Raw genomic sequence first — 25006 nt, forward strand, 5'->3', positions numbered from 1 at the left:
TATCTCGTGCTGTATGAGTAATTACAAATAGCGTAAATGAAAATCAATTTTATCTCTATTTCTTTGTTCTATTCTCAAGAATGGGGAATCATCAGTAAAACGTATAATTATCAGGAAGTAAAAACATAGGATCTTTCATTTCGATAATAGTACGAAAGCTTCTAATCCACGGTTAATTAGCATTTAAAATCCCTCTACGAGGTAAAATGACGAAAGATTTGTCAACACGTCGTCACTAGCTGATTTTACTTTTTGCATCTCTTTCGTGTCTCATTCGGTCGTCGTTGTGCTACGCTACTGGTACTACACGATAGTGGGGGTTTGAGTGGACCAATGAAATTACAAATCGTCGAAGAACCCGACGAACTGGCGCGCAGCACGGTAACTGCAAACTTAAAGGCAGTTCGGTACTCGCACGTGGGCCTTCGTTCGTGTCGGATGTGTGCGTGTACAAAAAATTGTTAATCGTAAAGTATATCGTTCGTTACGTACTTACGTGTCATCAAAAGTGTTTCGCGTTAATATTATCGGTTCATTAAACGTGTCAAATTTCGGGAAATTCTCTCCCATATCGTAGTAATGAATCAAATTTCTTCCTAACGCAAACGGCTGTTGAACGTGTGCACTTAATTTATAACGTCGATTTTTATCATCAACTGATAATTTCACTGTTGGAAGGATACCTACGTTATTGGTGTGAATATCTTCCTGGTGTTTTTCATTGGGATTATAAAGCAACGTTCCAGTGTATCAGGTGACAGTGCTTCGAAAAATTAAAGGTGCGTATTGAAAATTTGCGTCGCTTCTATACAAATATTCCGTTGGAGTTACGATTACTCAATCGTACATTACTCAAACATATCCGATATTTTAGCTTTTCGATAATATAATTATAGAGTTATTAAGTAGGCATTACATAGCACAATACCGTTACAAATACATATTATGACGTAATTGTTTATGTTATATGTTAATATTTCTAAATAATAATTTGCTGCAAACGTTATGAAAGGTTTTCTTGCATGTACAATGCTTTAATGAATTTAGGTCGATGTTCGCAATATGAATGTTTAAATATTCCCATATTGTAATATCATTTTAATAAAGTACGCGAAATGGGACAAGAGATTATAAAATATGTCTAGAAAATACTGTTTATCCGATGGCCAAATGTTTCGACGAGGCCATCTTGCGTGTTCGTAAAACGATCTGCTTATTCTCTCGGTCGCTCCTCTTTCACCCCCGTTGCAGCGGTCTCGTCGCGACAAAGGGGTACACGACGACGGGCACGTGTACCACAACGTTTATTAATAAACCTCGACGTCGGCTCGACGATTTCTCTTTAGCAGAAGGCCTGGAAACGTGTGCAGGTGATTACAGCCGTCTGGCGTAAATGAACGGAGAATCATCATTTTTTTTAATTTCTTTTTTCTGACTTTTCGATAGATACGTTGCTCCAGAATATACAATATTTTTTACTAGAAAAAGAAAATATATTTTTATTTAAAATTGTAATTTTTTATGTACAATACAATGATATATATGTTTTATAGGAATTTTTATATAGATGAAATGTATAGAAGATTTATATATAGAAGATATATTATTATGTAAACAAAGTGTAGCGTAATATTAAAATTGAAATAATGATCGCGTAATAAGGTCACTAATTGGAGTGTCATCGTATTGCCTATATATTATCAAATATTCCATAAAATAATTTGATTTGAATATAAGTTTTATTGTTATTAGAAAAATAATATATGCTTGATATAAGAATGTAAAATATAATCTTCATCGAACAGAAATCGTTTTTGAAGAATATGTATAGTATTCTTGCATTTCAAGAATAGTAGCAATTAAAATTGCATGGTTCTGAGTATTTGTAGCATATACATTTTTCAAGACCATACACGATCATTGTCAATTATGTTTCAACAAGTCTTCTGATATAGAACATAAATAATTCAATGCTGCTTTTAATTCTATGCACTCTTAAGAGATACAACATTTTGAGTTACAATAATATCTCAACCAACGTGTTAAAAAAAGAAATTTCGTATATCCAACTGGTAAAGGTATCGTTTTATTCACGTTTAAAAAGTTTCTTTCTGCAAAGTTTTTTCACGGTCTACGAGCAAAGCCGGGCATCGTCTCGTGTTTTCTAAAACTCTGGCCTTTGCGACTTTGGCCGAGAAGATATTTTAGTGTGTTTCGTCGAGCGCGTGGCAATCGGCCAGTGTCGAATGTGCGAGGCTGCACCGTGATCAGAACACAATTATATGTAGTTGAGACTTTCTTTAGTTGTATCGAAACTATTTCTATGAAATTGCTTCATAGAATTATTAATAATTCTAGATTTTAATGCACGCGTATCTTTTTTTCTTAAGTGACTAATTAATATTCAGATATTATTATGTATGTTATTTTCATTTAAATATTATTTTGACCTATTTTCTTCAGTTTATAAGTAACGTTTTATCTATTATATGATTGAACTGATAAATTTAATATATTACAATTATTAATAGGACAAATTATTTTTTTGATTGTATGAAACATATCAGACGTTTATTAATGATCTTATTTTCAAATAGTGTAGTAGGATTAAACATACCTATGCACGACACAGATCTTAGTTATCATGCTCTAGGTACAGTTGTTACAGTGGCCGGTTATACTACCTGAAAGGATGGAACTATTTTTTCCGATGCTTTATACATGTCATAATGATTTCTATTAAAAGGAAAGTGCGCAAAATACATATTTACGATGTTAATGCACGTAGCTTTCAAGTATATTATACGAACGAGCGCATATTTTTTCTTGCTTTATAAAAATCAACTGATTTATAAGAATCTCGAATTGCTGATATTACTTTTTATAGAATCGTTTTACTCGACTCGGTGTGAAGATTCTTGTGCACTGAACCAAATGCACAAACGTTCCCGTTTTAAATAACTTTCTAATTTTGAATGTTACCCAAGTAACATTCATGGATATTCTACAATATCTTCTTCTTCTAAGATTTTTCATGTTTATATTGTTAACAAAATAACGTCTTATTATTTTCATTGTTCGGTTGTCCTTTGATAGTTATTTTTTGTACACTTTCTATAAATTATAATTATATATTAAATAATTGTAACTTAAATTATAATTATATATTACATAATTATAATTTTTATTTAAGTTAGAAATTCGATATAAAATTCAAGTAGTCTGTTGTTATTGTTGTAACGAAGCCAGCAAGTATGTAGAGGACAACAGACAATCAAGTGTTTAAATGATAACAAAGTTGAGAATATTCCATGTTTGAATTTCTATTTTTTTCAAGAGATTTAGTTCCTGTATTATTTGTACGAGAACCGAGATGTTCGAACTGTCCAGGTTATACTAACGTGCCTGTTATCTGAACTTGGATCTTCGAAGCACACTTGTGCTGAAGGAATACCTAAAAATTCTCGCAGCCGGCTGTCGAAATCTCATTTGCTAGCGTATTCAACAAGAAAATTACAAAAATGTTGGAATTGTAAAAACATAGTATTTATTAACTATGTACGTAATACGGTCGTTGCTTCCACGGTAGCTGAATTCAGAAAAGCGGCCTTTATGCTCGACCGAACGTCCCAAGTGTAGTTACGTTTGGTTCTAGGATGAGGAAAGAGGGAGAAAGAGTGAAAAAGAGAAAGAGCAACGATGGTGGTGGAGGAGGAACCCAATGGCAATACAACAATATGATTATACGGCGTGCTGCACCGGTTTTCTGCAGCAGCTGCCGTCGTTTTGGGGGATCCGACAGAACAGACGAGGAAGGGCCGTCCTGGCGAAGTGGTGCACTGTCACGAACGGTGCTGGTAGTAGTAAGGCAGGTGGGGTGGGGGGATGCAGGGATAGAGGAGGGGAGCAGGAGAGAACGTAGGGCCCACTTCGCAGGGCCTGTGCCTGGTGTTCACAATATAAGTGTGAGAAAGAAGTGAAAGAATATGGAAAGGAGGAAAGAGGAAAAAATGCGCAAGAGAAAGAGAGACGTATTAAGGGAAGGAAAAAGAGGGTCCCTTCTGTAGACCTCTGTTTCTATCCTTGCCTGCAGCATTGCAGAAACTCGAAAGCCGAGCCACACGAAAAATACCCTACTAGCTAGGTTCGGCCCGGGCAGTTTTGCTCCTCACAAGAAGTAAAACTGGCTCCCTTTTCAGGCCGTTACCGAGCCTTGAATGGAGGTCAGGGTCCCTTCTCTCCTTGCCCTTTTCTTCTTCTTCAAGGTACCTACCTTTCCGCATCCTTCTTCTTTTGGCACTACACCAGTGGTGCCTGTTTCTGTTCTTGTTCCCGGCGGGCTCGCCGGTTTTTCCCGGTGTACGGGGGTCCCGCTTCCGCGCAGAAGGGGATTTTTATCTGTTCTCTTTATATGCACGAAGGAATTATCGATTCGAGGGAATTGAGAGAAGAGGGTAGAACAGTACTTGGAGTATTGGGATAAGAAGGGGAGAAACAGTTTACTTTAGTCTTTCTTTCATTGTCGTGCAATGTAGGATACACGAAATCTTTTTTATATGAACGTAAATCCTTGTATGCCTGTGCACGTATGTTTATGCATTTCACGAAGATCATGCGGGGCGATGCGATTCGTTGGAGGGTCGTCTATCACGGGTATTGAATTCTAAACGCGTACTTTCTGCTTTTCCCTTGTTCATATCGCGCCCTGTTTCAGGATGTTTCAGTCTTCTCGTAGAATTTTATTGATTTTGCTTTTCTTCGGTTACAATAAAATTGTATTTCATGCATTTCGTATTTTTAACTATGTATGTTCAATTTTATCAATTTCTCTCAAGTATTAGCATAATAATTATTATTATGTATGTATCTTTGATGCTATTTTTATTCGTTTATATCTTTAAAGAGAATTTCATTATTAAGTATTTCTGGAGTATCATGACTATAAAGCCAAATATGTTCGCAAATGCAAAGAAAATTTATCGGTTTTCGTGTTTTAGTTGTGAAAATTACGTCAGAGATAACAGTAACTGATACTTAATAATTAATGACGGTAATACTTTGCATAAATGTACAGTAGTTATCTTTTCATCTTAGAAAAAATTCTCCTGTTTTACAGCGCATAAAAAACAATTACTTTCTCAATGAATACTAAACTCTAATAAAAAAATATAGTTTCGAATATGTTCAATTGACTTTAATTTGATAAACGAAAAAGAATAAAACGTATGATTTCGATGGAAAGGAAATTTATAATACACTTTCTTTATGTCATAATATGCTTTTTCTAAAGAGTAGTGTGGATTATATTAAAATAAGAATGTTTATCAAATTAGAACGTCCTAATGAGAGAATTAGTACTTAATAAAAATTTGAATTTCTTTTCAATTCTAGATAACCAGATCGTCAATCGTCTAAATGGTGTTAAGCCTGTGACGTAATTAGCGTTGACCAAAGTATCACAGAAGGTGTCAAAATTGAGCAAGTCGTCCTCCCGTCCGGCGGTGATCTCGCCAAAATTTGGAGGATGTTGATGCCTGGTGCCGCTGGTCTCAGTGCCGTCGGTGCGGTTGGCGCTGTTGGGGCGCCAGGACCGGACGAATTAGTCTCGGGCCTTGGTGCCTTAGCTGGTACTACGCCTCAACAAAAAGATACTACTTGGACAAAACTTTTTGTCGGAGGTTTGCCCTACCATACAACTGACAAAAGTCTCAGGGAACATTTTAACGTATATGGTGATATCGAGGAAGCCGTGGTCATTACCGATAGGCAGACTGGGAAAAGTAGAGGCTATGGTTTCGTAAGTATTGTAAATAATACATTCTATTTATTCGATATGTTTTTACTTTTCCTGATTCATAGTTGTTGTTGTGAAATGCTTTGACTTTGCGAATAGTTTAGAGTGAGTAGCTTAAGTATATTTCTATTTGTACCATTGTTAGTAGTATCAAAGGTATATATGTACTAAATCTTGATGATCACAAATCTTAACAATTTTGCAGCATAAGGTTTTACAATTAAAAAATGGAGCTAAGAGGACCGATAGAATTTAATTTTTAGTTATTTATAATCAAATCGATAATAACTTATCGATGATAAATCGAAATAATTTGTTAATGATTTTGTTTGAAAAATTTTTGCTTCAACAAATGTATGATTTGATGTCATTCCTATGTAAGCATTATTTTTGCAATAATTTTTGTTTTCAATAATTTTATCCCCATAGGATTATATATTTTTACGAAGTTTCATTTAAAATATAAACTCGAAAAGATTCTTCAACCGCCGTTGACCGTTAGGACAAACGTGTTAAGTGTACAAAGATAATAGTATAATTTGTTACGATAACGTAACCAGTTTGTTCACTCATATTCAAAAAGACTTGTTTTGTTAATTTTCTGTATACCGTCATGTTCTTTCTTCCGTAAAGGTATATACGTGTAGGTGTACTTCATTACCAGTTTCCCTTTCTATCAAATATACATTACTTATACAAAGGATAATATGGAAATCTACGAGTCAACGTCCTTATTACCCTTATTGCCCTTATTGTTCTTATTGTCGAAAGGAAATTCTGTTAAAAATATTCGTTATTACTTGTAGTAGTGCTTACACTATTACTGGAATACTACTTGGCTATCAGTATTACGGTGTTTTCAGTAACATTCCATAATGTCTTAGACATTTTCTTTTTTCATTAAGTTACTCACTCATTTTGTATTCTTGTACTTTATCTATAAATTCCGTAACCGTCTATACTTTGTTCAATCCGTTTATTATAAAATATAAAGTTTGTCTTAAATGTTCCTCATTCGTTTATCTATAAGTTAAAGAAGTTTCGTTTATTTTGAAATTAAATATTTTTAATATCAAGCTACAAATAAAAGCGTAATGAAGAAAATATAGTTCCATGCTATACATACATGAAATAGTAGTTTCCGCAGGAAGTTTCGAACAAAGTTTAAAAATAATCAAAGAAATATGTTTGAACGTAAAGTTGATTGTTTTTTAAGCTTCTTTTACACGGTTTACCAATATTAGTTTAGAAACCAGGTATTCGCTAATGAACCGAATAATTGTATATAACAATAGAGGCTTATATTGAAAAATTGATATAGATTTTTAGAACAACCAACAGAATAAATTATCTGAAACGTCGTTGAAATATCCGGGTATTACATGTATGGTACATACACGGCTTATATCGTTGCTTATGAGGGAGAGGCGTGCAAGATCCAGGTGAAGCGGAAGGATTAGTCGAATAATCGATCGGATCTGTACGCAGGTGATCATGGGAGACAGGCCAGCAGCAGAGAGGGCGTGCAAAGACCCTAACCCTATAATCGACGGTCGCAAAGCAAACGTCAACCTGGCAATTCTGGGAGCTAAGCCTAGGGGTAATCTACAAGCGAGTAAGTTTGTTCAGCAGTATGCAAATGCTTATTCAATGAACATGAATTGTGCGAAATATTTGGGACAAATTCGACAGTTGATGGTGTTTGGTCTCTTGTCGCTTAAACGTTTTTATTTTGACTGATGCCTAGGTGTTAACTCTTCGATTAAATTTACTTTAAATTAGTGCTTTGGTATTCTAGTATTGCTTATTTTTACTTATCAATGGATATAAAAAGAGTTCGAATTGTCTTGAACCTTTTAACAAAATATTATAAAAGATATCTTTTTACAAACAAGGTAAGTCAAGGAATAACACCTGAAATAACTCGTTACCTATTGACTTTATCGCAAAATATTTGAAATAAAATTTATTGTTTCGAAGGGACTGATCGCATGAATACATTTTGATTTCCTTGATGCCTTATATCTTCTGAGTTTTTTAAGGTTGACCTTATGTATATATATATATATATATATATATATATATATGTATATATATGTATATATATATATGTTTTTGGTACTACATTGCTTACTTTAAATCTAAGATCCAAAGTAATGTAAATACTGGAGGTAGCTTCTTTTAGTCGTTGATGGTCAAATAACGTTATCACAGATATAGTCAAACGTAAGAAAACACGCGTTTCAAATATCAAAATACTAGTTTGTGTCTATCTTCAAGCCGATACAGAGCTTGCTCGACGCGGGATGCAGTTACGCTCCAAAAATTTTCGTTTCCTTTTGAGGTTCAAGGCCAAATGAATTGATCTTCCTAGCGGCTACAACGGAGTATAAAAAAAGCGATATTATCTAAAGAACTCAGAGTCACCTTGATATCTTACAAAATATAAGGCGTCAAGAAACGAAAATGTATTTGTCCGATCAGTCGCCTCGAATACAATAAATTGCAAACGTTTTTGCATTAAATAAATAGATAACGAGTTATTTCAAGTGTTAGATCTTATTGATTCATTCTGTATTTAAAAATATACATATATTAACAAATATTCTTCATTTCACATTAATGTTAATATTTGATAAAATTTTGGAATATGGTTCGTTTGTATTACTAACGAACTAATTTCAAACTTTTGGCAAATTATCCATAATTCGTAGAATTGTACAGAGAATGCAATTCCAAAACCTTGCCCCGAGACATTGATAAATTTACCGGAATAGATATCATTTGTAATCTTTCAGATGATTTTTGCGCGTCATTGTCACGGGTTTTACGTTGTTGAAACATAGCCAAATCGGCAAATCCCATTCGGTAGAGCAACAGATATACGTACTTCTTGGCCGAAGAGTTACACTTCTGCTTGATATATCGAGGACACGTGTTCAAGTTACTCGGAAATTCATCACAAAGGTTCTCTTAATGAGATATTTCATTTGGATACCAATTAGGAAATTTAGATTTTCTACCTTATGGAAAAAGTAAAATATGTATACATAATTAGAATTTCTAATTTATTCAAATTTAAACTTCCTGGAAAATAACGACCCTGCCACTTCTCTAACTATTTAAGTTCACTGCTTTTAAATTTGAGAAGTTGAAGGAACAACGAAAGGGCAAAAGACAGCATTACGAACGACATTTGTGCAAATCGAAAAGCGTCCCTCGAATCACTTTCTTGAACTCTAGTGGTGGCTCCGGGCCAAGATAGCTTGGCGCTTCGGCACCTAAGTCTAAAATTGCTTTAACCCGACTGCCGCCTCTACTTTTGTTTCTTGTTTCTTTCAACGTACAAGAATCATTTTTGTCTTCAAGTCAGTCTATAATGCTTTTAATATTTTAATATTAAAATATGCCTTCTCAAAGAATTTACCAATTTTTGTATCGAATTCAATATAATTAATATTATCAATTAAATTAAATTTATATTTTATATTCAAAGTGCAAGTAATCACGGATCGTATTATACGCTATAATATTTAACTTTTAAAATACATGTTTATAAGATACTTCGTATATTAAAAAAATATAAATCTGAGTATTCGTAAGCAGCATTGGAGCATGACAAGTATATGTCATCACAATATGTGAAATATTTCTTTTAGTTTGCTTAGTTGCATTAATTTATCGATATCAATTTCTTTGGTGCATGTTTTTTTCTGAGATAGTCTGCTTTTTTTGTATCGTATTTTACTATATATGTATAGAATTGCATATGTGTATCAATAATGATTTTGAATCGTATTACGTATGATAATCTATTCTTTGATAGAAAGCATGTCATTATCATAATCAGAATATAAATGTATCCAACGTGAATGCTATGTTATGCATATTACCCATATGCGTAAACTTGCAATACAGCTACATACTTCATACTTATTTCATCATAAAAGAAGTCACAAAGCTTTGTGTCGGAAACGAACAAGTTGATATTTAAAATCAACTTGTTTATTATCTGTAACTTCATATTTATAATATTTATTCAATAAAAAAAAAAAATAGTGGAGTTGAAACGTATTATATCTTACAAGTACATTTTATCTAAAACAAATGAAAAATTTTAATATTTTGATTAAGATTTTTAATTTATCGCAGCTTAATGTAATTTAAATTCAAAAAATTAATTCTGAAATTTTATTCTATACAGTACACATTTTGTGATTTTTCATATTATGTCCATATATACAAAGTACGATGTGTATTTTATACTTTATACTAACTATACCTATTATTAAAGTTTAGCAAAGTATTATTAAACAAAGTATTATTAAGTTTAACTCATAAAAGCGGTAAGAAAAATGTTTCATGATAATTATTTCTACATATCACAGATATCATAGCAAAAATGAGAAAAATGTTAATAAATTTTTCATTCTTTATCTCTTTATCCCCTCTGCAATCGGGAATCTATTCTTGAAAAAAAGAATATACACGTATCTTAATATATCTGTTGTCGCGTATACTGTTTTACGGACACCGGTAAATAATATTCTCGTTTAGACTAGATGGAAAGAAATATGTAGAGATATTTGCAAAGAACAGGATGTTCGATTTACACGAAGACGGGTGCTCGAGTTCAGGGCTGGCCATTAGAAACGTAAATAGGATTAACTCCGAACTGTTTATGATTTCAGCATTCCCGTTCGCTGCTGGCATTCGAGCTGGATACCCCGCAGTTCTTCCTGGCCAATATGGGTGAGTCTATGTTGATGTGATTTGTCGAAAAATATTAAGAATATACATGTTGTAATTGTAATCATTGAAAAATAGCATAAGTCAAGAGGAGTCCTCGCTAGCATTCTCATTATTGAAATTGAATTGTAAAGTTGCATCGTTTATACATAATCTAACATGAACGTACCAAGACAAAAATGATGCACCAACGATCGTTCGGTTTTGAGTAGTTAAGGTAGTATTTTTTTTTTACGACAGATCGATTATACTTTTCAAATGGCTTTTTTAACAATGTGCAATAATTGACGTATTTTGCTACAAAATTAAGGGAAAGACACATTAGAAAAATTTTTCTCTGATTTTTGGTACTAATTTTGTTTACTATATACAACGAAAGAAGGGGACAATTTTAGGGAACTGAGAAATCGTACAAGGTCGGTAGAAAAAGAAAAAAAAAAAAGAAAATACTCGAAAATCGAGAACGAAGGTACTCGCTTGACGGTTTCAGTTTGATAATGTTATGAATATTTTGTTAAAGATAGACTATATATAACGTTTCAGCATCCTGACGCTTGCGCGTAAGGGAGCAAGACGAGAATTCCCTTTTCGAGATCCTTGAGAGCGCCATGGCCGTTCTAAGGAGCGCAAATATAAAAAAATGTAAAGAGAGATGAACGGAAAGAGTCAGAGAGACATGAAACGAAAAATATATGAAAAGAGAAACAGAAAGAAGGGGCAGAGATATTTGCAATCGATGAAAAAGAAAGGGAGGGAGAGAGAAAGAACGCGGCACACGCACACGTATCAGAAGCCATGAGTACCCACGAATTTATTGCTACAAAATCAGACTTCCGAGGATCGGCCTCTTCTTCTTCTACTACTGTATTTTTTTGGTTGTGTTTTTTGTTTCTTCTTTCTTGATGAGGTTGACGTGAAGTGATATGATAATGATTGCGGTTGCTGAGAGATTTGTTTGTTTATTGGTTTTGACTTTTTTGGTCTTTACTCTTTTACACTCTTTTTCTTAATCAACATAATCATAATAATCGTAATAATATTAATATTAATATTAATTACAATAATTATAATGTTATGTATAATTATGATCTTAATAGGAATTTGTCTAATTAATTCGCAATAATATATGTTAATTTAGTGAACAAGATAACAGTGAGGCAACGTAGTATGTTTTCCATTAAAAACCAAATTCTGTAACACAAACAGACGTATAATTTGCTATTAAATGTTGCAAAGTCGAACACCGATGGCGACATTTATTATCAAATATCAAAACATTTTATTTTACTTAAATAAATGTTTTGTTATGTTTCGTATAGGTTCTTTATTACTTCGGCTTTTTTTTATATTCAGTGTGTTTCATATGGAGTATCTTGTTCTTTTTTCCTAAATTTCAAATTTTTGGTCGCGTGCATTGTTTTCATGTATTTGTTCATTTTTTTTTTTTTTTTAATCATTTTGGTCTGTTTTTGGTGACGGGTCTTCTTCAATTTTAAAAGATTGGAACTTTACTATAATCGTGATAACTCGTTTTTCTGAATATAGTATTAATTCTATTAGTAGTCCATTTAAAAGTAATATTGTTTACGATTGTAAGTATTTATCTTTTCGGATTGAAACTAGTATAGGATATCATTCGCGAAGTTTCGACTATTTTTATGAATTTCAATTTGTTGAATGATCTTTTGCGGAAAACCGTCACGTAAAACGCTTGCTTTGTGAATTATTTATCTGATTATTGAAAAAAGGAGAAGAACATAGCAAGAGGAGATTAACCGTGTGCAGCAGAATTTCGTTGAATTATGAACGATACGGTCGATTCTTCGAAGCGGTGGATCTCCCGTATTTTTCACCGGAAATCGACCCGCACCGCCGCGAAACACGACAACGTTCATTAATTTTTCATCGTGGCAATCGATTTTATCGCGGTTTACCCCGTTTGGCCCAGTCAGATTCTTGGGCGCAGCATAGAAATTCGTGGAGATATCGAACGGTATCGAAAGGTAGAATCGCTACGAAGAGAAAAAAGAACCAGAAATACATTCGTTCCTGTTTTACTAACAAAAATTGTCGTAACGTTTCTCAATATCGTTATCTCCCGTATTATAAATTTCGAGTAAATACCGGCGTTTTTAAATATCTTAATTCTAAGGGAAAAAAGAAAGTATTTACTAACGCATTACCATTTGATGTATGAACGAATTTTGTTCAGATGAAACGGAGATTCGTCAAGTGTACAGGCTCCGCTAACCATTATAATATTAATAACCTTGTGTGTGTGGTTAAGGCTTACACTACACTTGGTGTCGCTATTGGTGTTGTATTTTTTGGTGTTGTACGTGGTGGTTTTTGGACTTTAATATAACACGGTGTACCGTCTGTCATTAGAAAATTGAAGAAAACAAGCCTGGAAATCGAACTATTCCTTGTAACTTGTTTTTACAGGCACATAAATATTTTATGTCATGACAATGCAATATCAAAATTATGTACTGGCAATTAGCAAAGCTGCAATGCAAAATGCCAGTAAATATTTCTTTCTTTGAAACGAGCTATCAAACGAATGTTCTTATTCGAATCGAAAGACAACGGGAGGCGCCCTGACTTGTGTTACATTACGTTTCACAGTGAAATTGAACGTGAAAATAGAAAGAACATCAGTATGTGAGAAAATTACATTTTATATGACTAGTAAGTCCAAAAGAAATTTACGTGTAAAATGTTCGGTAGATAATGGGTTCAAAAATATTCAATTAATTACGTGTTGAAGTAAAAAGAAATTACAATAATTTTACATTCAATTTTTATTTATGATAGGACAACGATGCAAACTATCTTTTTTTAAACTGATTGGACAGAAATTGCTACTTTAAATCACGTAACTAACTTATACACATATGATAATTCGTTAAAACGTCGTAGGTAAAGTCGTAGTGGCTTAGTAAAAATAACTTTCGTGTTTTTATTTTATAATTTCTGAATAATATTAAAATTATTGCCCGTCGTCATTTACTTCAAAACTGAAAAACAAAAATATCTTTCTATTTATAGTAAAAAATTAGAATGAGAGAATTTTGCCAGTATAAAATTCCATCAAATATTAAATACGCAAGTTCAATATATATCTCGATTATTAATATGAAAGAAGATTGGCAAGAATATCATTTACATCGAACGCATAATCGTAGATCCGTGTTGCGAAGCACATGTCCTCAAATTAGCGGAACGTAGGTGGAAAAGTGAAATCCAACACCGACCAGAAGATGTGTTGTACGTCAGAGAGGATTTTCTTGGTGCTAGTAAATTCGTAGTGTCGTAAGCTTTCACAACGGTCCGTCGCGCCGTCGACGACTACGACAACGACGATGACGACGACCACGACGATGACACGCCTCGCATCTCGCTTCAGCCATCTTGGAGATTCTGGCGTTGGTCCAATCTTTATTTAGATCCACCTGTCCCCCGTGTCAGCTTCTATGTTTGAGCCATTCCGTCGAGGGTTTCTACGGGAGAATTTTTAACACGAATTAAAACTGTTCTTTCTCTGTGAACGGAATTACAAAGAGCCGTGCCATAATGAAAATTTCTATTTCTATTGGGGTTGGTCGTTCTCCTTTATACCAGTAAATTACTCTTTCTCGATCCGTTTTAGTGTTCGTATTATTAGATGAGACAATTGTTATAATCGCGAGTCTTTGTGACTTTTAAATTTTTGATTGATTAGAAGCGTTTCAATAAAATAGACTCATAAATTATTCTTTAATTTACATCAGATACGTGAGAATTATTTTTCCTCGATTTTAATATTTAATATTTTATTCTATCTGATACTAATTTATAAATAATTGAGGTAGTACTGTTAATATTACGTGTATTCTAGTATAATACACGTTATTTTATTGATATGAAATATACTGTAGGTCGCAATTGCAAAACTAATTTAAGATGAACTACTTCATATACATAAGTATAATTGTTAATGATAAATATAGAGCTTTTGCTTCGAATTAATTAAATTCTTCATATAACGTGCTTTTGTCTGTTAGACATTTCCACAAAAATTAGTATAGAATACGAAACTGAAACGTAAGCAATAATCATATTTTGTTGGAATCCATCCATTGCAAAGCTAGATGAGTGATGTTAATATATTCATCAGAGTTAGCCGTGAATTTGTCGTAGTTGAAGTATTGCTTTTAGAAAAGAGGTTCATAGTCGGCGCTCCGTATGGAATGTCTGTTTCTATTTTCATTGTCGATGCTTCTATCCACCTGTCGCTGTCACTCATTCGGCGAGTCTTATACACTCCTACTGCAGATAAACATTACAGTTTCTGGCAGTGGTAAATTAATTTTGCAGTGGTAAAATCAAGTATTCCAAATAACCGTAAAATGAGTCCTCCTGAATGTCGTGTTTCAAGTTACGTTTCACGAGATCATAATTTTTTGCACGTTCGAAGCGCAGTTTATTACCTTAATATCTCAAGGACGACCATGAATAATCAGTTTTTCAACACATAATGATACATGTACTGAAAGATAAATTTATGTTTTCGCTGCTAGGTTGCCGCCTTTTCTTTTACGTAATTCCTTTAACAGTTAGTCGTTTAACGTGTAGGTACTGGAAAAAAGCTATTCCAATAAATTACTGTACTTTGCATCGAAATGTTTATATATCTTCGTTAATTCTCAGATCTCTATTTCCGTAAGCTGTGTTCCAGAAATCTTCGTACAAATCTACTTTAATAACATTTTTCGAAGTTTGCGTTCACCTTCATTTATTTACTTTTCGTCGATGCTCTACTTTCTTCGACCTTGGGTTGCCACATTTCCACGTCCAAGTTATTCTAATCGGACTGGTAGTATGAATAGTAGTAGAAGAACGTGCTATCAAAAAAACAATTAAGTTGTGGAAGAACCACCCTCGAACTCACCATTGGTCTGTTCTGCTTCCCAAGGATTGGCAGATCATCCTATTGGATTATCCACGGCGCCGGCGCTCATACAATTTGTGCACTGCGCATTGACTCTACAAGTATACACGCGCGTACACATACAAATTGATACGCATACATTGCACAGCTGACGATTAAACAGGTATTCTGTAACGCACAGGTGTTCGGATATATCTATACACGCTAGAAAGTACGGTACTCATCAACACGCAATCCGGAAACATTCTAAAGGGAAAATTACGGTGCGACCACCTGGCACACGTGCCGTCACAGTTTCACGTGTATGTGTTGACTTGATGATGTTATATGGGACAATTTTCGAACTCCCTAAAAATGTACCTGAAATCATAAGATCATATAGAAGTCGTGTCAAATATTGTTTCATTAATTGTATTGCGAATTAGCAAAAATTAACTCGAGACAAGGAATACATAGCTTTATCAAAAAACTTGATATTGAAATTTCGAGCATTGTCTATTATCAACTGTATCAAACAAATAGGTAAAAATATAGGAGTGAAATGAAATTAATGTATTGAATGATATAATTAGCCAGATTATCTAAATTAGAGACTTAATAATTTTGTTGCTTATAATATTATTATTTCATTGGAATTGGAGAGGCTTATTCGTGTGTAAATAGATCATTCGTGTGTCATAGATAGTTTGCATAGTATACATAGATAGTAGTAGATCTTCAATATTTGGATATAACATTGAAATTATGAATCATTGTTTTATGATATATTATGTATACAAATATATGCTTTCCAACTCTTCAAGGATTTCATTTAAAAAGAAAATATTCGATGTACTTTATGTATTGATGCTTCAGTGTTTTCATGTCCTGCATCAAGGAAATTTATTTCTTGAAATTTTTTCCACATACAATCGTCAATCACTAAGGAGTTCTTTCAATTTCGCGAATACATATTAGTTAGAGCTCGTGGAAGAAGCCGAGGAGATTAAATCTGGAGGAAATATAATGGGACGACAAGTTATACTTCAATTCAGTAATTTTTGCTACAGTTAAATGGAGATTCATGGATATCAAAGTAGCTTCTTTTAAATTAAGTTTCATAAGAAACTACTTCAGAGTCAGAGGTAGATCAACTTCAAAACTTGAAATTTCATCACAAAACAGATACGGTTTTACCATGTCCAATAGTATTCTACGTTCATCTGAAATTGTTCTAGAAAGCGTATCCTTGCGCTCACAAGTCATACATTTAAATTAAAGCAATTTGCAATTACGATACTTCTGATTATTCCCCATTTCGTTTAAGGCCAGGCATGGCTAAACTAGACGTTTCATAAGCTTCTAGCGAATTCTTACAACCCTCGTGTATATAACGATCGTTTCGTGTACTTGAATATACAAGTCCTTGGAAGCGTGCGCGCATGAATTAGAAGGGACTATTAAGCATCTTTGTCCACGCGCCCGCCCTCGCGTTACTTCGCGTAGTCAGGAGATCTTAATCGCGGTGTACGACCACTTTGCGTCGGAAATCGAGGGTGGTCACTTAGGTATGTCACGAAAGGACAATGCAAACCTTTCCGTGACTATGAAACGCCTTTTTGTTTCTCTCTCTCTCTCTCACTCACTCACTCTCTCTCTCTCTCTCTCTCTTTCTCTTTCTTTTTCTTATTTATCTATCTATCTATCCGTCCATTTATATATTTTATACTCTTAACTGCTCTTTCTAACTTTCTCTTTCCTTATTATCTTCTAATATTTCTGTTTGTGCTTTTGTGACCAATTGCACAGTATGAACGGAAATTCCCGGATGATACGATCAGTCTAGTGCAAATTTCGCGAGGACGGATCTCGATTTTCTTCCTAAATTATGACAAATTTTTACTTTGTATTTCGAAATTAGCTCGTTTTTATAATTATTCATTATTCTTTATTTGCGACTAATAATCTTCATACACGGAATGATTAAGGGAAAGATAGTACAAGAATATGAGATACAAAATTAAACGGTTACTGAATTTGGGAAAATGTGTATTCTCCAATAATATTGTTCTCCTATATCCATGAGTGTTCTGTGTAACATTATTCAAATCGTTAAGATCGCTTCCTCGAATAGTTCCATATGATTTCGTTGCATAATTTCATTACTTATGAATTACTCGTACAGCAGATACCTATCTTAAATCACCTAATTTTGGCCCATGTATTACGAAATTATATTCTTTAACATCAGGTACGGTTCGTCGGAATCGATTTCGAGAGCGAATATGAAATATTGAACAATTTAACGAACAATTTAAAGTACGTGCTACGTTTAGATCCATTGACAACTGAATTAATAATACCTTAATATCTCATAAGTTTATCGGTATTGGTATCTATTTTTATCAGTTCGAAGTGGAACGAAAATGACATTCTCTTTTTGTAATTGTCAGTACCTGATGGTCACACTTAATCCCAGGAGAAATTATGTGGTATATGACATGTTTTTTTCGTTCACAAGCATATCCACGGGTTACATCGATCGTATGAAAACTTCTATGCGAGTCTCCTCGTGATGTGTCGCCGACAATTTCTCATCGCGAAAATTATGCTGACCATTAAAACAACCGCCTCGTTTTTGCACGAAGATCCCAAGGACGAATGTGCCGGACGATCAATGTTATTGCTCAGAAATTATTCTGTTATAGTTAGGTCGAACTCATTGTTGACAATTAGTCACACTATTCATTGAGTACCGTGCTATTACATCGACTAAATGTTTAAAATCTACGATTACCTTTTAATTAGATGAAAATGCGATATATATCGTTCAAATTTGTAATCACTTCTTTTTATCGGTAATCGATCATATATATAATTGTATCTCATATTGATATTGTTATATATGATACATATAAATATTTAATTCTTTTGAAAACGGTTTTATACACCTTTTTTAGTTTCCAAAAATTGAATCAGATTCCACTTTAAGTCCTTTCGATATCGTTGATCGCTAATAGCAAATAATTTTCTGAAGAATAATTTTCATTACATGGATAATCGAATTCATAAAGAATATTTATAAAGAAAATTTCGAAAGTTCGCAACAAAAAACACAAGTTTGTGTACACTTTTTCTCATGTAGACGATAATTAACAACAAGCATAGATAAATCGATTCGATTTAGTTATGTGAATTGTGTTGCAAAATCTGAGTACGATCTTGAATCTTTGCTACGCAAATACCAAATATTTTCATGCCAAAAATTCAGTTCCGTAATTAAAATTTACGTTAGGATGATCGAAAAAGCTTTACTGGTTTCCGATGCTACCTCGGTTAACTAGATAGTATTGTGCGCGATTGTCAGTTGTCTAACGTGATATTACAATTAGAAGGTATTGACAACTAGGAAGATATATGTATACGTTGGGTAGAGCAATATATAGAGAAATGAAGATAGAGGGGGTAAAATAAAAATACGCAGAGTAGAAAATGCGGGGTTGAGGACACGCGAGCCATCCATAATGCACAGACCGCGGTGAAGATGCGTCAGCAAGATAAATCCAATAGAAAATGGAGGAAAAAAAAAGATCATACAAAAGTTGATGAGGCGATTTCGTGAATTTATTAAGTTGTCCAAGGTCTGGACTGAGAATTGTGCAATGCAGATATTCAATATTGCATTTCAGTTATGTAATTTTTTAACATCTATGGTTGAGATTGACGTAAAAATTAAAAATTTAACAACGATGTAGTATAAAAAATTGGTGTAAGAAATGACTGAATGTACTATTTTGAGTAATTTTTAAGTTTGTTAAAGTAGTAAAACACAGGGATCAAGTCTAAAATAGAATGAATAAATTAGTAGGGAAATGAGAAAATTCTTTAATATACTTAAAAATATTAGTATATAATATTACTTACTGTAATATCAATTTTTAATCGTATTACATATTAACAAATAGATTCGCATTGTTATTTTACACGATGTAACGGATTTTCAAGTAATTTATTCCCTTAAGGGCTCACTGAGTTTTAGAAAAATGTGTGGAAAAGAAACGCTTTACGTAATATTACGATTTTTATCGAATGCGATATTACGGAAGTCGAATTTTAAGATTGTACGCAACAAACGTAATATTACGAAAGTGGAGCTTAAGAAGTTAAGACGATAATAAGTATGTACTTTCTCGGAGTTTCTATGTTTGCGTATGTGCATATATAATGACGTCAGGAATAGACTTCGGTAACCAATATCCATCGAAGTAAAAATTCTTATTTGCAATATTCTTGTTTGTAAATCAGATTACTTTGCCGTCATTTCGAGTTAGATAGAAATATTCAAGCATTGAAATAAACTTGATTCGAAATAACCTATTAATTTCCGTAAACTTGGCGTGGAGTTCTCGCCGGGGGAAATTGTCAGAATCGAGAAATTGGCTGCAAGTACTTCGAGAAAGCATCTGGTGGCCATCTGGTAACAAGCCAAGTGTAATATTTTTACGACGATCGCCGATATACCAATCTCTTAGACGATCAGTTCGGCAAAAAAATATAGCAGGTGATGTCTTTTTATGCATTCAGTGTGACAATAATAAAGCATTGTAAACCTAAGCTCGATCGCGTGGCATTTACATCAACATCGCGTTTAATAGATTGACGATTATTTCCGTAAATTAAAACGTTAAAACGTTTGCTTCAATCTTACCTCTATCATTGTCATTTATTCTGTAAGTTATGTTTTATGATATTTTCCTGATTTCATCTTCGTTTTGCCAACACTATGTAGACTCGTTTTATAAATGTTTCTAATTTATGATAACTATTACTTAAGGATTGTACCAGTTATAAATGTATATTACAGTTTATCCAGTATTTACGAACGTGATATGTAAGGATGAATATTTTTACATTATTACGGAAGTTTCATCATATAAATTGATTAGAGATTATAGGTATTCAGAGATACTTTTGTAATTCCATACTACTTGCCTTATTTTTGTCATTTTTTTCCTATATTTCATTCTTTCTTTCATACGAACGTTGCTATAATGTTATTAATATCCCACGTAAGTAATCTTTTAAAACGTGCAATTAATCGAAACAGACAATAACTGGAATTACAATTAATTTTTTGTTATTCGATCTTGTAACGTATCGTTTCAACTCAAGTCACTGGTTAACAAAATGTTCGTTTTAACCCAGTTATATTAATATCGTCTTACTTATCAATATCAATTTGTTTATGATTTATTGATTTATTAATGACGTCAGATAATTGTTTTATCGTTTCATTTTATTTCTTTGATTTTTTTATCTTCATTAAAAATACAGAATTTCGTAGCGAATCAGAATAGTAAATTTTGAGACGACGGGTAAGAAATACGCGCTACTGAGAACGTTTTCAACGTTCATTAATCTATGTTGATGTGCACTAATTCGACGAAGCAAACTATCGTTCGAAGCCACAGGACAACATATTGATTTCCTTCGTGGACTGGACACTAGCTATTATCGATCCGCGAAAAAGTTCAGGGCTGTCTCCTGTGTTTGTATGTATGTCCTTTCAAAACGCGATTTGCTGGATACATATCTGTTATAAAAATTACACGCAAAAGTATGAAACAGTTACGAAACAACGTATTAATAATTACGTGAAATATCGTGTTTAACATTACTATAATACAGATACAAATGAAAAAAAAAAAATTATTTCACAGATGTAGCAAAAAAAAACATTCACTTGAAACGTAAGTTTCGCATCTTTCATATTTTAATGTTTATATAATTATTAATTACAGCTGAAGGCAACGAACTAATTTCGATACCGGTCTTTAGTTTCATACAGCTAAACGATCAATTATCGGTAAGAATTTGCAGAAAGATAATTGAGTTTGAAGGGTCGTTGGCTAAAAGAAAATGATCGTGTCACGATAAATTGAAGAACGCGCTAAGGAGAATCGTGTCGGGGCGGCAAGTTTTTACACGCGATCGTTTCGCGTTGAAAAAGAAAAAGAGGGAAAAGAGATAGAGACAGAGGCACTGCCGTGGAACGTATCACTTTTCTGTTTCTTTCTTACGCCTGTGAATTTTAGGTATACTAACGTTGGTGTTAGGTAATCGTGTGCCGTGTATCGAGAAGTATATTTATATTCGTGAAATGACCTACACACACGTTTGTCGTTGGTTTGTTGTTGTTTTGCCGACACATTGAGGATTTTTTTTTTATTTTATTGGATTTGTTGCGCATTTTTTTTGTCACGCCTTAGTGATACCACACTGTTACCATTCTCGTAACGCGCCGCTTTCCGTCCACCTGTCCTCCCTTGTCCTTTACTCACGCATCGAATAATTCCTACACGAACACTACACATTTACATTCGCGTTTTTATCGAGTAATATATCGTTTGCAGTGGTATACACGTGAAAGTAACATTGAAATGATGGCATAAAACGCGGATAATACTCAGATTCGGTTATCAAATGTTATATCAAAGTACGGTTTCAGATAACACAGAATTGATTATTAATACAGTGACACATGTTTTTACAAGAAAAACTTTACGGCCATTAATCCTCTCAAAGTGGAATTCACGTAAAAGTTCGTTTCTTTCTTGATCGTATTTTCGACGATTTCCTGGCACAGCTATGGCGTCGAGAGCCATGAAATACAAATACGAACGCGTAGTCACATAATGTCAAGTCCGAGTCCATTAGCGATCGTCGTGTTATCTGTTGGAGAAAGTTAGCTATTACCAAACGCTTTTCCAATAAACCGTTTATCTTAATTGAGGGAGGGGTAAAGTACGAGATTGTATTCGCGCTTTACTTAGCTGCACGCAGAACATCGCTTGCGTGGAACATTCACTATACACATAGTTCTACACGCGCAAGTTTCCAACTGTCTTCCTTTCACTCTTTTCCTCCAGTTCTTAACTGCACAGGGAGAAATGTACTGTTAAAGCTTCCGGTGTCCATCAAGTTCGGTTGATTACCTTAGAAAAGGTAAGAGAGATGATAATAGAATCAAGAAACTCGATGGACCACAGATTGTTTCGAACAGCAAGTGTGATTACGTAGGACTAAATGATCCTGGTGGACTAAACACAAGATTGTTTGAAGCTAAAATGAGAAATATTCGGAATACCTTGCAGATTGTTAATTATAGCAATTGCTATAGCGTTAGCTACTATGTACCCAACATATTGCAATTGCTTTACTATTTTCCAATGTAAGTTTAAACACATAGTACCAAGGGTTGATATTATTGGCTTCTGCATTTAGAAGATGATTGCGTTGTTTGATTTAATACTCATAAATATTTATGAGTATTATTATACCGTACTAGTACGAAGTTTGAAAAACACATATAAGGAGTAAATTAAGTAAACAGAAGACTAGTAGAGAAGTGAAGAAACGCGATACTCTGACCGCATATTGTTTTGTTACGATATAAAAAATAATGAGAATAATACAAAGTATTTCACGAAAGTCCATTACACAAATCAAAGACACAAAACAGATCTCCACAACATAAAAAGAATAATTTTCATTTAAGTGTCGTGAATACATTAATTTCTTTGAACTTCATATAAAATCTATATAGAAGAGGAAACAGCGATAAAAAAATATTCAGCAAATCCTTAAATCTTTTAAATATTAAAAAACGGAACAAGAATTACAAATGAAACGTTGCGTGAATAGGATTTACTATCGTACTAAAAGTGAAATGATTTTAGTCGCCAATAATATCAATTGACTACCTTGTAATCATTTTATTATAATTATCCAGTATATAACCGTATAACGTTTTAAACGGCTCGTTGCCAGTATTATAGTGTTAATTTCCTAGTCCACCATGATTAACCAGCGAGTATTCTTCGTATTAGATGTATGAGTGCCGTTGCGTGATCGTTGACCGTAGAACTGTCTAACCGTTGGATGATTTTGGTTTCAGGGTGCCACCGGGTTACGTGTACCAGTCGCCTTACCTGGCGGCTGCGGCGCCAGGTGGTTTGGTACCGCTTCCGGCAACGCAGTTGACCCATGCAGCGGCGATGGCAGCAGCGTCACAATTTTACGAGTACCAAAACGTCGCGGCAGCGGCCGCCACGTATCCGGGAACATCGTACAATTTCGCCGAGGCGTATCCTTATACCAGCGCCGCCGCGGCTGGTATGTGTTTGAAAAGTGTCCAGAGCAAGGACAGCAACGGGCTGATACACCACCACCAGCAGCACAACGGTAGCAGCCCTGCGGTGCTGGCACGCCAACGATTGGAGAAAGCTCTCCTGCCGCCCTTTCTGCCGTCCGTGCTACGTAGCAACGGTAGAAAATTATTAGAAAACCAAGCGCACCGAAAGAGAAGAAACGCAAGCGATAGAGAGAACGGAAATGTATGCGAGAGTGAGAGAGAATAAAAGAGGAATTGGATCATATCGTTCTTCTGTTTTTATCGTAGTGAAGTAGCTCTACTTCCATGAGGAATCTCTGCAAGATTCCCACAAATTTTCCAAATTAACTATCAAACTTATTCTTCAAATGCACACAAGTTTTTACCGGATTTCAATTAGTTTCTTTTCTCATTTTATAAAGTTAATCTCACATCTATTCTCGAAAAGTTTAAAAAACAAATAGTTCGAATTTATTAATGTTTAAAATTTGTTTGTTTCTACTGTATATCTAGAAGTTTTGCAAATTCATAAAGTCGTAATGTTTAAGGGTAAAATATTTCTCTATAAATTTTGGACGCATGTGCGTATAATGTATCTTAATATCTTTTATGTTGTTCATAGAAGACTGCATGTGGAAGCTAGATTACACTTGATAAAGTTTGCGTAACAAGGTAGTTTTAGTAAAGATTAACAATACTTAAAAAGCTGCACGTGTCGACATTTTTGGCAGATTTTTTGACTATGATGAAATTCGTGTTTTTAAGGCTTCTCAAATATCTCGTTTATTGCGTCTTTCTTACTGAGAACGAACCTTAACATGATTCTTAAAAGAAATTGACACAATAAGATAAAAAAATTGATCTCGTACATTTTTAGAATTAGGAAGTGATATCTTTGATATCCTTAGTGGGAATCTTGCTGAGAATATTTTTTATTCGTTTCACTTATCGCTTCTTCACATTTGTATGTTTTGTAGCTCTTTCGATTTACATCGGTTATTGGAAAGCTTTCTCAAAATTAAAGCAATGCAGTTTGCATTTACCAGGAGAACTTTCTACAGTCTGTTTTCCGAAATATGTGCTAAATGATCGTTTTATTACTTTCAAGATTATTTGCTATTATTTTTATGTTATTCGTACGTTCTCAGAAATATGATCACACAGAAAATGCTTGTATAAAGGTTTCTTTAATTTGCGCTGGAATGTTCTGCTGTTGGTATAACAGACATAGTAAAAAGTGGAAATGCAACATTGCATGCTTATGCTGGCTTTGCATTCAACACGATCGACATGCAAATTTTGTTAATGCTCTGATGTGCTGTCTACGGTGGTGGTGGGAAAAATGTCACGATGGATGACAGTAAGCTTTTATCATGCA

At 33.9% G+C, this 25006-nt stretch overlaps 1 protein-coding gene across 3 annotated transcripts in view; it reads left to right on the forward strand.

Annotated features, from left to right (window-relative positions):
- Positions 1-388: 388 nt before the first annotated feature.
- The window catches only part of LOC100643291 (RNA-binding protein 24), a 28183-nt gene continuing 3565 nt past the window's right edge, over positions 389-25006 (forward strand). Inside the window, exons 1-5 of one of the 3 annotated variants that reach the window (XM_012312358.3) lie at positions 389-779; positions 5392-5797; positions 7283-7409; positions 10486-10546; positions 23413-23783. In XM_012312358.3, coding sequence (XP_012167748.1) covers positions 5525-5797; positions 7283-7409; positions 10486-10546; positions 23413-23783 — 832 coding nt within the window. In that variant the 5' untranslated portion in view covers positions 389-779; positions 5392-5524. Of the gene's footprint in view, positions 780-5391; positions 5798-7282; positions 7410-10485; positions 10547-23412; positions 23852-25006 lie in introns of all 3 variants that reach the window. The other 2 variants (XM_048409778.1, XM_003398199.4) reach the window with 2 other exon arrangements.

The sequence above is a fragment of the Bombus terrestris genome, chromosome 10 (assembly GCF_910591885.1).
Source record: "Bombus terrestris chromosome 10, iyBomTerr1.2, whole genome shotgun sequence".
NCBI classification, from domain to species: Eukaryota; Metazoa; Arthropoda; class Insecta; order Hymenoptera; family Apidae; genus Bombus; species Bombus terrestris.